At 37.8% G+C, this 16198-nt stretch overlaps 1 protein-coding gene across 1 annotated transcript; it reads right to left on the bottom strand.

Annotated features, from left to right (window-relative positions):
- Positions 1-5902: 5902 nt before the first annotated feature.
- On the bottom strand, positions 5903-6400 carry LOC127104459 (uncharacterized). The gene has a single exon (XM_051041639.1). The coding sequence runs from the start codon at positions 6398-6400 to the stop codon at positions 5903-5905; it is 498 nt and encodes a 165-aa protein (XP_050897596.1).
- Between the last annotated feature and the right edge of the window lie 9798 nt (positions 6401-16198).

The raw sequence follows: 16198 nt of genomic DNA, 5'->3' as shown, positions 1-16198 counted from the left end.
ACTTATTTTAATGTAGTGTGTTGTGCGTTTGACTTGAGTTCACCATGCATCCGCGCCTCTGAGCCTTTGATCCGTTGCCACGTTAATTAATGAAATGATCTGATGGCGCTAGATTTTTCTATTATTCCCATTTTCTTTTAATTTCAGTTAATTCCTTTTATTTTCAAAAATTCATAAATATTTTATTTGAAGTCACAAAAATATGAGACCAATGCCAAAAATTTTCTTGAAAAATCTAGTTTCATGTTTTGATTTTTAATTATTTTTGTGACTTCATTTAATATTTTTTGTGAATTATTAGATTTTTAATAGTTTTAATTCATTTTAAATTATTTTCTGATATTTGAAAAATCCAAAAATATTTTCCTAACATCTATGGATCATGATAAGTCAATGAAAAATAGTCTCATCAATTTCTTATTTGATTTGAGATTTATTTGAGATTTTAATTCATATTGTGTTATTTTTCATTGTTTTTAATTGTTTTAAAATAGTTTCCGATTTCAAAAATTGTTGAGAAAATTTGTCAAAGTTTGTTTGACCATGTTAGACCTATGAGAATTTAATTGAACTTGTTGAAGTTGATTTGAATTAAATTTGAGATTTGACCATATTTTGTTTATTTTATTTTACATTTATTTTTAATTCAAAAATTACCAAAAAAATTATGTTTGACTTGTTGACTTGTAATCTTCATTTCTCTTCTGTTTGGCATTTATTGATGATGACTTGGTTCACATTTGATCAATTGAGTTTGATACTTAAATTCTCTTTCCATCCATTTCGTCTTCATCCCATTCTTTTTTTAATTTGGCCAATGAGTTAATGTCTTATGGTTGGTCTTGACAAATGAGAGGTTTAACCTTCTTTGATCCAAACCAAACTCAACTTGATCCAAGATCAAGTGAGTTGTTTTGTGTCCAAGATAGGTTGCTTCTTGGTCAAGCAAAAAACCTAAAGTCCATACAAGGCCCTTCCCCTTTTATTTTGGCATGGCAAGTTTGTGGAGCTTGGCTTACTAGTCATGATCTCTAACTTGTGTTTACTTGCCTATAGTTTTATTGACCAACCTCAGATAGGTGTGACTACTACATTAGTCCACTTACGATTGCTTAACATAGCGCTACATTGTCTTATGACAAACTAACATAACTTCACTAATTACTAACTTTAATTTGAGCATTTAATTTCTTGCCCTTTACTTTTAATGCAATTTATTTCTTGCTCATTTATTCATATTGCTTTTCATTTTGCTCACTTGAGCACATATTTTATGTTTATGTCATTTTCCTTTTGCTCATTTGAGCTCATTATTGTATATAAATATATTGTTGTCTTGTGGTTGTTTTGTCTTTGTTTTGTGTGAACCTAATGCAAAAAGGATAAAGGACTTAGAATTAGGACATACCTATGCTTAAAGGAGTTCAAGAGCAACTAGGCCTCATGCCTTTAGAATGCTAAACTTGTTGAAGAGCAACTAGACCTCATGCCTTTAGAATGCTAAATGTCAAAGTTGACTTTAAAGGACTTCCTTTCCAAAACTTATTCTTTGTCCATTCCTCTTATTGTTTTGTGAACTTTTTGATGTTTGCTCTTGTATGATAGGGATTCCATCTTGAGATAGTAAAGAGGACCATTGTCATGAATAGCTTCCATCTTGAGATAGTAAAGAGGACCATTGTCATGAATAGCCAAGTTAAGAGAGACAAGCCAAATAGAGATCCTAGGAGCTTGAATATAAATATTTGTTTGATTGCTTGAGTGTTTGCTAAGTCCAAAGGAAAGGAGCATCTTGAGTCACCTCTATGACTTCAAGAAAAAGGAACTCCAAGGGTTTATCTTTTCCCTCTTATCTTTGTATGCTTTAGGACTAGCCCTTCTCTTCTTCCCCTCACTCTAACCCAAGCCAAAATCTTTTCTTGCAAACTTTAACTTTGTTTCAAACTAGAAACCTAGGCCTTATGCCCTTGACTTTGAAAAATCTTTTCATAAACACTCATTATGAATAAACCTTAATCCAACTTTGACTTCATTTTTGTAAATAAATCCAACTTGTAAATATAACTCACTTCAAGTGCTTTTGTGGTTCCAATGGCCACCTTATTAAAACCTTTTCAAAAACATTAGTCATAGGTTTGAGTTATCATATTGGTTGATGTAAATCTTACCTCATCCTTAGTGGTTGGATTATAAGTCTTCCATGCTTATTATAGGGTTAACCCCTCACTAGCATGTTGAAGCCCTCCTCACATGGTGGATTGTTGGTTTAGGTTGAGTTTTCTCCCTTTGATAACAAAAGACCTTAAGGCTTTTGATCAAATTAATTAACCAATCTTTGAGATTTTTACCCCGAACTATGAGGTTTTGATCCTACCTTTGTGATGGTAGGTAGGCAATGGGTTCATCCATTCAAACAACAAAATTTCTAAATATAATCTATTCTCTTTTCATCCCCCCAATCTTTTGCACATATTTTCACAAATACCAACCTATAACATATGTTTGCGAAAAGAGTTTCCCTTAGAGTACTAAGGATGTTTTGGGTGCGTAAAACCTTCCCATTTCATAACCAACCCCCTTACCTAGATCTCTGACATTTTTATTAGTTTTTGATTTGAAAAACTTCTTACCTTGGCTTTTGTTCGCTTTTTAGCCTTTCCTTTGGACAAATAAAAGTGCGATGGCGACTCGAATTGTATGTTTACTTTTGGTTTAGTCAATAAACCTAAAGGTAACAAAAACCCCGCTACAATGATCTGATCACACTTGAGAAGCTAGCAGGAAGTGATTGATGAGGTTGCAAGGCTTTGGATCCTGGTGTTTTTAAATCTCCAACAGTTGAGATTCAAACTCAAATTTCAAATTGAAACTTATCAGGTTTTCCTTTGGAATGAGAGGGTTTCAATGGGGGGCAAAGCTGGCGTGCCAAGTTTTTTTTCAAATGAGCACAGAGGTCATGTATTTATAGAATGAATGAATGATATTTTCACACTTCAAAATCTGTCCAAACTTAGCAATGTGAGTGGCACGAGTGCATGGGCATGTTCAAGCCCATGATGCAATGCAAAAAGGTCCAAAATGATTCCAATTGAGGTCTGAATGGAAGCTTGATTGGCAAGGCAAAATGAACTGAAGTTTTGAAGTTTGATTCTTTCCAATTATGAAGCCCTGTTAAAGCCATGCGCAGACCTAACAAACCTCATCCAAAATGCATGAACTTGGGTTCTTTGGGAAGTTTGGATCAAGGGGAACAAGTTTGATGTTCAACACTTTTTCATTTGAAGCTTGGAACATGGAGAATTTTGAGGTGGAAGTTTGGAAATTTCAACATGTTGAAAATGTTTCTAAGTGTCAAGCCATATATCTCAATATTCCACCTTGCTTAACTTTTTATGTGAGCTTCAAATGAAAAACGTGTATTTATCAAAGTTGTAGCTATTTCAACAACCTTAAAAATGGTCACCAATTTCATGTCATTTGGATTTAGAATGATAGAGTTATGCATTTTTGAAGTTTGGAAAAATCACATGTTCAATGGTATAGGTAAAAAAGGACCTATAATGTAACCTCATATCACGTGCTTATAAAAGTTGAATTAGCTCTCCCTCCAAACATAAAAGTTGAAATAGACATCTTGAATTTGATTGTGAAACTTGGAAATCTTTCATCACATAAAAATTGAGCAAGTTATGGCCTTGGGAAGTTGACTTTCAAATTAGGGTTTAGACAAAATGACCTATAATGTTTCAACATAGAAAATGATTTTCCAAGCAAAACTAGATCTAGGTCTCAACATGAAAGTTGTTTGGAATGTTATTTAGAGTAACTTTTCTCTTGGAATAATTTTCATATGGTGAAAATTGTAGGAGATAGGCTCTAGGGAGACCCAGTTTTGATCAGATGAATTCATCTGGCCAACCACCATCAACCAACTTGAAAACCTTCAATTCTTTTGACTTTCTAGGCTCATGGTAGATCATATACGAATAAGATGATGGATTTTGAAGTGTCCCTTTATAAATTTGATCAATTGGTGATATAGCTTGTTGGAGAAGTTACTCAAGATACCCAGTCAAACTAGGGTTTACAAGGTAAATCACCTCAAAACTCTTGAAGAACACTTGATCAATATAACATGTAGGAATCAATGGAAATCATATATTATGCTCATAACCATTCTTGGATCAATTCATGGTTGTGCTCTTTGTCATGAGGGTCTCAAACCCTAGATATGAACTTGATAGATCAATGGAGATCATGTCCTACCTACAAAGGAGTTAGGCAAATGCAAAGACATATTTTTGTATTTTGGTTAGTAAATGATGATATACAAGTATGATACAATCACATAGTTCTTGGTGATCTCTCCCAAAACAAACCCAATGCAAGAGGGGTAAGGAGGATGCCAAGGTATGATCCCAATGTTAATGCTTATGATGAAATTGCATGAGGGATCTTAGGGTCAAAATTGGGGTCTTACACTCGGCATCATTCGGAACACAAATCCTTTCATTAAACAGAATAACTTCATCCGGTGACTGAGCGAAACCTAGTTGAGTCGACATCTCTTGCAACTTCTCATCTATCATTTATCCTTGTTGGATCTCTTCCCTTAGGCTAGAAGTAACATTCAAATTTCCCATTATCACACCATCCTGCATCCAACTAAACTGAAGATTAAGATCTCATAACTTTTCCAACAATGCATATTCTAACATCATCAACTCAGCTTTATGCATCTCTTTTCGACTTAAGGCATCCGCAACATTATTCACCTTCCCCGGGTGATACTTAAGCTCGAAATCAAAGTCCTTCAAATACTACATCCATCTCCTTTGTCTCATGTTTAACTCTTTTTGTTCAAATAAGTATTTAAAACTCTTGTGATCAGTAAACATCTCAAAATGTACCCCATACAAGTAATGTCGCCACACCTTTAAGGCAAAAACAACAACAGCTAGTTCAAGGTCATGAGTTGGATAGTTCTCTTCATGAGGCTTCAACTGATGAGAGGCATAAGCTACAACCTGACCACTTTGCATTAAGGCCCCTCATAATCCTTTCTTAGAGGCATCACAAAATACTTCATAAGACTTACTAGGATCAGGGATGATTAAAACATGACCGGTTGTTAGCTTTTCCTTCAACCTCATGAAACTTTTCTCACACTTCGAGTCCCATTTAAAAGAAATTTCCTTTCGGGTAAGTCTAGTCATTGGTAACGCTATCTGCGAAAACCCCTTTATAAACCTTCGATAGTAACCTGCCAAAACTAAGAAACTTCTGACTTCAGAAGCATTTTGCGGTCTTTCCAATTAATAATTGCTTCAACGTTAGATGGATCCACTGATACTCCTCCTTGTGATATTACATGACCGAGAAACTTCACTTCGTTCATCCAAAATTCAGACTTACTTAACTTGGCAAAAAGTTGCTTCTCTTGTGGTACTGACAGGATAATTCTTAGGTGTTCTCCGTGCTCTTGAGGAGTACGAGAAAAAATAAGAATGTCATCAATAAAGATCACTGCGAACTGGTCCAAGTAAGGTTGAAATATCTTATTCATATAGTCCATGAAAACAACAGGGCATTCGTTAGACCAAACCATATTACAAGGAACTCATAATGGCCATATCGGGTTCTAAATGCGGTCTTTGGTACACTAGATAACTCTTATTTGATGATAGCCTGATCGTAAATCAATCTTTGAGAACACACATGCTCCTTTCAATTGATCTAACAAATCGTCTATCCTTGGCAGATGGTACTTGTTCTTAATAGTGACTCTATTCAACTGGCGATAATCAATACACAACTGCATACTACCATCCTTCTTCTTTACTAATAACACTGGAGCTCCCCATGGTGAGACACTAGGTCGGATGAAATGCTTGGTTAACAACTATTCCAATTGATTCTTCAACTCTCTCAACTCGAGTGGCACCATGCGATACGGAGAAACGGAGATTGGAGTCGTCCCAAGTATCAGATCAATAGAGAATTCCACTTCCTTTTCAGGAGGAAGAGAGGTGACATCCTCAGGGAAAACTTCCGGAAATTCACAAACGACAGGAATTTGTGTAACACTCAGATTATCGCTAGATTCCTTGGTGAGAACCAAGAGAACTGACATTTCCTTCTCAAATAAGAAATTTACCATACCAACCGTACCTTCCAAGATAGTAGTTAATACATCCTTTGGAGTAGCTTCACTAGATGGAATGATAATCAACTTCTCTTCACATCTAATAAACACCGAATTGGCAGAGAGCCAATCCATCCCCAAAACCACATCAACCTTCTTAAGTGGTAAACAAATAAGATCAATTTGGAAAACTCTACCATTCACCGAGAGCGAACAATTTTCACAAATCAACGGTGTCTCAATCATATCATCCATGGCGGTAGTAACCACCATAGGAGGAGACAAGGGAATTGCTTGCAAGCCAAGATGCTTCGTGCACTGAATTGATATAAAAGAGTGTGTCTCCCCACAATCAAACAATACAAAACAAGGATGATTATTGATGAGATACGTACTAGCAATCAAGGCATTATTGCTCTTAGCCTTCCTTGCATCCAAAGTATAAACTCGACCGATTCTCCTCCCCTACATCTGATTCTTATTTTAAGGACAATCCCTAGACATGTGTCCCTCCCTCTGACAATTAAATCACCTAACTCCACTTCCAGCATATCTTCCAAAATGAGACTTCTTACATACTTGACATTGAGGAGGATGGTTAGGTCTTGCATGTTGCACCTGTTGCACAAGCTAAGGCCATTAAAAACCTTCACTACCACTTGGTGGTTCGGAGTCTGAATTCTGGGTTCTGGGTCTACCACGACCTCTACGTTTGTCAGCCATGACCCTGAATGTCATACAAATAAGATTGAGTTGATCAGGCTCAATACTTTGAATATAACACCAAGGACAATGATGACAACCCACATACGAGGCAGAAAGAAATACTTATAATATTTCATGCCCAAAGAAACATAACATGACACAAAATACATAAGCGCCTAGCAGCATAATGTACATATATATACATGCCCAAAGAAACATAACATGGCACAAAATGTACGCAAAAGTTCCCGAAATATAACTACTAGGAGCTAGATCATTAAACAATGATCCCAAAAAATATTTACACAGCGGAATAACCATCCAATCATTAGGTAAACAAGACATCACTCTACCTTGTCCTTACCCTTCGCCTGCTCAGAACCACCTGAAAAATAATCAACAACATGGGGTGAGATAATAATCTCAGTGGGTTCCCCATCTTATGGGTCCACTCGGCTCTACAGGGTTTTCTAATCAATATCCAACTCAAGTCAATAAGGGAACAAAGACTTAAGCGATGGGAACACTAACTCGCAATGTATGGCACTATGCACCTGAGTTCTCACGACTCAACCACGATCATTATTCAGATCCACAAAACATCAATCCCCGAATGGACTTACGTCTAAGCCAAGCCCGGTTCATGCATGCTCGTATGATTCAACTTTCATGGTGGATATTAGGTCCTCTATGAGGCTTAATCCCCAGTTGAAGCGACCGTCACCCGTAAGGGACTCTAACCCACTTAGGGTCTCTTTCACCGCATGGGAATCTAACCCACTTAGGTGTCCACCTTTCCCCCACGTCCTCCATGGTTGGGACTCAAACCCAATTGAGGCTCGAATCATCGGTCTCACATCGCAATGCTTACTCATCTAAGCATACCAAATATAGAGGTGCACCATAACAGAAAATCACACATTCTAAATACATGATCGGTCCCAAAAATCATTGGTTCCATAAACCGTAACAAGATCCATCGATCACAGGTGACTTCATTCACCATAATACACAAATAATAAATGGCATGTTCCATACAATGTGTCTCATTCTCAATCATGGCAACCATTCGTCCACGACCTCCACATAAGCGTCGTACGAATGAATACCGTCATCCAATGTTATCTAAGTTATAAACCTAACTCATGGCCTAATACCAATCCAAGGTTACCTTACTAGATTCATCATGTAATTTTCACCATTAACATGTATTCAACACAAACATAGCATCACACATGATTAATGGTTGGAAGAGTGCACTTAGAAACACTTAAGAAATGGATTTTGAATTTTTAACATAAGTCAATCAATTGGATGGGGAAGCCCAATAGATTGGTTCCTCTCACATTTCTATTTTTCAAAGTTTTCAAATCAAAAGGGTTGTGCAATCGATTGGTGACAGGGACCAATTGATTGGTCCTCTCACATTTTCAATTTTACACTTCACATAACACCATTTCCTCTATTAATCCATTTCCAACACAACACCCACTCCTTCTTCCAACAAACCCATCACACTACATGTTCATATACACATATATAACAAGGATTCCAAGTTCAAACCACTAGGATTCCAAGGTCATAACCACAACCAATCATTTACCCACAACCATAACAAATCATGTAATCACAACAATTATGATAACACATCAAAGCACATGTTCATGGAAATCAACAAAATCAAGAGAAATATTCATCATATAGCATGGATTTTCACGATTTATCTATGATTCTACAACTCTAATCTTCTAGAAATCGTAGGGTTTCTAACTAGAAGCCACCCCAAGAAATGGGAGAGGAGAAGTTTTTGAAGATGAGATGATGATGAAGATGATGGTGTTGGTTACAAGCTTTTCTTCTTCTTCTTATCCACTAGCTTGTTTTCTCTTCTTTTCTTGAGCTTCTCCTTTTCTCCACTATCCTTTCTAATACATAAAGAAAACAAATGGCTTATGGTAGGTAGTAAGAGATAATAACATGTGGCCACCATTTTTGCCACAAGTAATATGTGGTTAGAAAAGGTTACAAGTAGTAACAAATATCTCAAGTGGCACTACACTTGTAATATTTGTTCTACCATAGCTATTAACCCATTATTAGTGTTACCAAAATGTCCCAAATAATAAAAGGTCGATCCCAATTAATATTAATTAATTCAACCTGAACTCACTATTTACTCTATTTATCCCAATTGATAACTTTTAGAGCACATAGGAACTCAATTAATATCAATTAAAAGGAATTTAGGTATTTGAGGAAATACGGGGTATTACATTATTGGTAGTTTGAACACCTACCAATGTAGGCAACAATATTGAGTTACTTTTAGGACAAATCGAAGCAACTCAGATCATGCACATCAAACTTCAAATCCACGTATCTGTCAATATACTTGGAATTGGGTGAAATTGAGGCCAGATTCGAGCTTCTGAGCATTTTTTCTTTAAAATAGTGTGCTCACTTTTCATTTTATTGGTGGTTGGTGGTGAAACATGAAGGTGAAAAAAACAAGAAAGGGGGGTTTGAATTGTTTTGGAAAATAAGCGCTTTTTCAGACAAAGACCACACAAGGAATTTATACTGGTTCGCTTATAACACAAAGCTACTCCAGTCCACCCGGCCAAGGTGATTTCGCCTTCAATAAGGACTTAATCCACTAATCTTGAAAGATTATTACAACCAACGTCTAAGAGAAAGATCTCTTAGTCCTCTCAAGTATACAGACTGCGCAGAGTCACTTGAGGAAATAAAGTAATAGATAAAAAAGACTTTGTAATCTAGAGTGCTTCTACGATAAAGCAAATATTACAACAGTAAGAACAAAAGAATGTTTCACGTTCTAAGCAAAAGCTTCGTGAAAGATTGAGAGAAAGAGAAGAATGAGTTTATGCGTGTTGGGGTATCTCTCAATGCTGATTGCTGTCCTTTATATAGAGGTGAAAGGACCGTTGACATTGATGGCAGACAATTTAGTCTTGAATAGGAATTAATGCCGTAACTTTTGTTGTTTCTTGCCAAAACAACTTTGTCTCCCTGAATAACTTCTTTCCAATAATAGCTCCTTTCCATTTAAATTCGAAGTTGAAGTTACTCTTTCTGATTTAGGAAATCCATAATCAAGGTCTATGTGACTCTGTTACTCTGAGATCTTGTTATTTGGAGGTTCTGATGTTTTGATCTCTTAGGGTTCTGATGATGTCTTTGGATGACGCTGAAAGCTTCTGGAATTGAGATATACCTTTGTTCAGAGTCAGAACTTCTAGAGCAAACTCCTTGTTCAGATGCCTCTGAGGTTTTTGCTGTTTTGCTCAGAGTTAGAACAGCTTGAGCGCGTTACTACTTCAGATGCTTCTGATAATTTGTATCTGATATGATTCTGTGTCTGATGACGTAATCAGATTCCTGCACACTTAGAAACTTTATGTTAGAGTGCCATTTTTGGTTTTGTCTTTTGTTATCATCAAAATCTTGGAATCTGTTGTAGAACAATTTTTGTTCTTACAATCTCCCCCTTTTTGATGATGACAAAACAAACTCAATTAGCAGATGAAATATTAAAAAATATCAGATCAGATAGAAGTGAGCTCCCCCTGAGATAGGCTAGGGAGTTCAGAAGTTCTTACCAGAGCTTCCAAGCAATGAAGTTTCTTGATACCTTCTGCAATTCTTAAGTTCAGTGTTAGATGATTTTAATTTTAGAGAATAGTATGTTTGCAGAGTGCTTAAGGTATTAGGCAATTTTTCATCAGAGCTATATTTGATTTCTCCCCCTTTTTGTCAGAATCAAAAAGATTAAAACAAAATAATCAACAAAACATTGTATATATTCAGATAACAGACATCAGAGATAAGGGCAAGAAAAACAAACAACAGAAACAAAGATAAGCAAGACAACAAGCAAAAGATCCTAAGTGCCTAAGGGTTGGGAGGAGGAGGCATTCTCTGAAGCAGTTGAGTCAGCATGTTCTGGATATTGTCGTTGACGGTGTCCTGTTTGTGCATTCTGGCTTTGAGTTCCTTCTGGTCTTTCTGAAGTTCTTCAAGCGTCTTGAGAACCATAGGAATGACAGTAGAGGACTCCCCCTGAGTCAGAGCACTCTGTTCTTCAGCAGCTCTGGCTTCAGCTTCTGCGGCTGCCTTTGCTTCAGCTTCAGCAACAGCAGCAGCAACAACGTCAGCTAGAGCTTTGGCCTCAACTTCCTTGGCCCTTTGGATTTCTGCTTGTCTGGCTTTTTCTTCTTCTTGCCTTCTGGCTTCTTCTTCAGCTTCTCTGGCCAGACGCTCCTGTAGTCTTGCCTCAGCATCTTTGATGAAGTCGTTTCTGACTTGCTCAGAGATGTGCTTCAGCTTGAAGGCCTCAGAAGTCATCCAGCCAATGACTCTGTTCCAGTGTGTCCTTACAGAGTCAGGATCATCACTGATGCCAGAGTTTATGGTCAGAGACTTGACCTTTTATACTGAAGCCCCTGCGAACAACATAATGGCTTCCTCTAGGGTAGGCAAGGAATGTTCAGGTTCAGATGTTTGAGGTGGAGAGGTTGGAGGGCTTAGGTTTAGTGTTTGAGGTTCAGGTTCAGGTTCAGGTTCATATTCAGGTTCAGGTTCAGGTTCAGATTCAGGTTCAGGTTCAGCGGAAGGGTTTGGAGGGATAATGTCAGAGGTATTAAGGTCAGAGGGTTGAACTACAGAAAGAGTGATGGTTGGTTGTGGTGAAGTTACTTCAGGTGGAGGTGGTGTTGGTTGTTGAGAGGCAAGGCTTTGAGCCTGAAGTTGGGCTAGGGTTGGAGAGGTTGGGTCAGAGTGTTCTATATTTGAGGAAATGGTAAAATAGGGAGGTGATTCTGGGGCTGTGGATGAGGAAGTGGTTTGATTTAATTGTTCGGCTTCGGATAGTGGTAAAGAGGTATTGGCAAGATTGAATTTTGGTAGAGGTTGAGAGGATCTGGTTGTAGAAGAAGCCAATGGCTGTACAGAGGGAATAGCAGAAGCAGACTTACCAGAAGATTCTTGCAGAGGCGCTGGAGGTCTTGATTCAGAAGTTTCTCCTAGCCTTGCTTTCTTCGCTCTTGAAGACTTCTCAGATGGACCTCTTTTGAACTTAACAATGTCTGATTCTGAATCTAGCATATCGTCTAGTCTGAAGTCTGAGATGACCACTCCTTCATCCTTCAGACGTTGGAGATAGTGGAGGATTGCCTCTCTGGGTTCATTCTTGTAGAACCTTGCAAGACCATGTGGCATCTTCCTCTGATCTTTTAAAGCGTCCCAAGAGGTGTCCAGCGTAGGTTTGACTTGAATCTTCTTCAGAATTCCCATGCTCTTCAGGTTTCTGGAGTTCAGAGGCCTTCCAGTATCTATTGCCAAATCTTCCATGAGTTTGTTTTTCTCCAGATGATCTACAAGCCCATTTTCAATCAGAACATCAGAGAGAAGTCTTCCCAGAGGGATGTAGGTTCTGGGTTTCATGTTGTTCCTGGTCTCCCGTACGGAGTCTCTGAGATATTTGAAGAGGAGGGCTGGGAGGCAAAGCATCAGACCCTTATGAATTCAGTACAGAATACACTTATGATCTGTATTGATGTAATCTGATGAGTTGGATGCTGGGCGATGATGAATAGTTCCCAGAATGATCTTGAGCCACACTCGGAGATTCTGATGTAGTTCCTTGTTCTTTGAGGGATTGCCTTCTGTGTTGAGTTTGAAGATGGTGGGGTTGATTTCCTGAGCAATGTACCTTGCCCTAGGATTGATGTTGTAAATCCTTCTTCCTCCAGCTTTCTCCATGTTCAGCAAGGAGGCAATTGATTTTTCAGTAATCACTATCTTTACCCCCAGAACATAGGAGACGATGAAATGGTCGTCAGCGTCAGCAAACCTCCAGAATTCTTTGATGAGGTTTGGGTAAACAGGGCCATAGAGCCGTTGAAAGTAGTTTTCCCAACCTTGTTGACGGAGTTCTTCAGTTAGGTCTACTCCATTCCTCTTCATGTTGTTGAAATCCACAAGAGATTCACACAAAACTTCCAGTTTTTCAAAAGGAGTTGCAAGATTGATGTGAGGCTCACGATCAAGAATATGAGGTTCCTTGTAAACTGGTGTTATGGTTACGCCTGTAACTGTTGGAGTAGGAGTGCTTGTGCTTTGAGCTGCGTTGCTGGAGTCCATTTGTTGAGAGTAGTTGAATATTGATTGTTGTTGAGAATCCATTGATGATGAAGAACAAGATGAAGATGAACTACTTGCAGAAATGCCTGAGAGAACTGGTTTGAGAAAGTGAGTGAAAGTGAAGTGTGTGCACAATGTGAGAGAAATGTTTATATACTAAAACAAACTGCATGCAAAATGACACAACAATCTGAGTTTAGCACAAAAAACAAGTTAGCACGCTTAGAGGGAGAAATGATTAAGGCTCATTAATGAATGTCTAATCCCAACAGTATGCACGCTGCTCGAGGAGATCTCAAACGTCTGTCCTTTGAATTTCTTCTGGACAGCTGTCTAGAAGTTCCAAGGTTAGACGCAATTCACTCCACGTGTTGATGTATCTGATCTTTAGGAATACCAAAGGATTGGTTCCTGGAGATTTCTAACTCAGATATCTTCTTAACTTGGTAGAAGTATCAGAGTCAGAGGCCGAAGCTCATTTGTTTATGTCAGAGTCTCATTTTACATTTTCAGAGGCACAATTTATTCAGGACAATTTTGAATGTTCAGATTTTCTAGGATAAAAAGAAATCTATCTTCAGCTAAAGGCTTAGTAAAGATATCTGCCCATTGATGATCTGTATCAATGAACTTCAATGTTACTATCCCTTTCTGAACATCGTCTCTGATAAAATGATGTTTTATTTCAATGTGCTTAGCTCTGGAGTGTAAACTGGGATTCTTACTTAAACAAATGGCAGCAGTATTATCACAAAAGATAGGAATGTTACTCTCGAAGATTTGCAGATCTTCTAGCTGATTCTTCATCCAGAGCATCTGAGTTGTGCACAGTGATGCTGAGATATATTCTGCTTCTGCAGTTGATAGAGCGATAGTTGACTGTCTTTTGCTGACTCAGGATATAAGATTGTTTCCTAGGAGCTGACAATTTCTAGATGTGCTTTTTCGTTCCAATCTATCTCCTGCGTAATCTGCATCACAGTAACCCGAAAGTCTATACTCTGATGTTTTCTCATACATCAGGCCCAGGTTAGGAGTTCCTTTCAGATATTTGAAAATTCTCTTAACTGCTGTTAAGTGAGTTTCTCTAGGATCTGATTGGAATCTGGCACAGAGACAGACACTAAAGAGAATATCAGGTCGAGTAGCAGTCAGATAGAGAAGGGAGCCTATCATACCACGATAGAGCTTCTGACAAACCTTTTTACTGACTTCTTCCTTTTCAAGAATGCATGTTGGATGCATGGGAGTCTTTGCAGAGTTGCATTCAGCCATGTCAAATTTCTTCAGAACATCTTTTATGTATTTGCTTTGATGAACGTATGTGACTTCTGAAGTTTGGTTAATTTGAATTCCTAGAAAGAACTTTAGTTCTTGCATTAACCTCATTTCAAATTCTGCCTGCATTAACTCAGAGAATTCTTGACAAACAGAGGCGTTAGCAGAACCAAAAATAATATCATCAACATATATCTGACATATCATGAGATCATTGTTAAGGTTTTTACAGAAGAGTGTGGAGTCAACTTTCCCTCTGATAAAATTGTGTTCTAGAAGAAAATTACTTAAACGTTCATACCAAGCTCTGGGAGCTTGTTTGAGTCCATATAAAGATTTTTTAAGTTTAAAGACATGTTCTGGAAAATTTGGATTTTCAAAGCCTGGAGGTTGGTTGACATACACTTCTTCTGATATATAACCATTAAGGAATGCGCTCTTGACATCCATTTGATATAATTTAATAGAATGATTAATAGCAAAAGATACAAGAAGACGAATAGATTCTAACCTTGCGACTGGAGCAAAGGTTTCATTGTAGTCAATACCTTCTTGTTGACTGTAACCTTGAGCTACCATTCGAGCTTTGTTTCTGACGACTTCTCCTTTCTCATTCAGTTTGTTTCTGAAAACCCCATCTGGTTCCAATAACGTGAGTGCTTCTGGGCTTGTGAACAAGATCCCAGACATCATTCTTTGTGAATTGATCTAACTCTTCTTGCATAGCTGAAACCCAGTCGTTATCTTGAAGTGCTTCATCACATGACGTAGGCTCGATCAGAGAGACTAGTCCCAGAGGCGTCGCTTCAGAAGTCCTGAAGGTAGATCTGGTTCTGACAGGTTCGTCTTTGTTGCCCAGAATCAAATCTTCAGATACGTTGATGCGACTTTTAGCTTTCTTTGGAATTACTGAGGAATTAATTTCCTCAGAGTTCTGAGTGGCATTTGCTTCTGGAGCTTTATCAGATCCTGCAAGAGTGATTTCTAAATCTGCAAAATTTTCAACTAGCTTTGACTTTTCAGGGTCAAGCTTATCGTCAAATTTGACATGAATTGATTCTTCCACAATTTTGGTTTCTGTATTGTATACTCTGTAGCCTTTAGAGCGTTCTGAGTATCCTAACATAATACCTTTCTGTGCTTTGGAATCAAACTTGTTCAGATGTTCTTTAGTGTTTAAAATAAAGCAAGAACATCCAAATGGATGGAAATATGAAATGTTTGGTTTCCTTCCTTTACACATTTCGTAGGGAGTCTTTTCCAGAATAGGTCTTATGGAGATTCTATTCTGAATATAACACGCTGTATTTACAGCTTCGGCCCAAAAGTGCTTAGCCACATTTGTTTCGTTGATCATGGTTCTTGCCATCTCTTGGAGTGTCCTATTCTTCCTCTCTACAACTCCATTTTGTTGTGGAGTCCTAGGGCAGGAGAAATCATGGGTTATTCCATTAGAGTCAAATAATTCCTCAAAATTTTTGTTTTCAAATTCCCCACCATGATCACTTCTGACTCTAATAATTTTAGAGTCAAATTCTTTTTGCACTTTGGAGCAGAAACTAGTGAATACAGAGTGTGACTCACTCTTGTGCTTTAGGAATTTCACCCATGTCCAGCGACTGAAATCATCAACAATGACCAGTCCATACTTTTTTCCATTGACTGATGCTGTTTTCACAGGACCAAATAAATCAATGTGAAGAAGTTCCAGAGGCTTAGAGGTGGTGACAATAGTTTTCTTTTTGAAAGAGGTTTTTGAAAATTTTCCTTTCTGACATGCTTCACATAGAGCATCTGAAGAAAACTTCAGTTTAGGTAGGCCTCTGACTAACTCAAGTTTATTTAGCTGAGATAGTTTTCTCATGCTAATGTGGCCCAAGCGTCTATGCCATACCCATTGCTCTT

The sequence above is a fragment of the Lathyrus oleraceus genome, chromosome 7 (assembly GCF_024323335.1).
Source record: "Lathyrus oleraceus cultivar Zhongwan6 chromosome 7, CAAS_Psat_ZW6_1.0, whole genome shotgun sequence".
Taxonomy (NCBI): Eukaryota; Viridiplantae; Streptophyta; class Magnoliopsida; order Fabales; family Fabaceae; genus Lathyrus; species Lathyrus oleraceus.
This window is presented reverse-complemented; position numbering and strand designations above follow the sequence as displayed.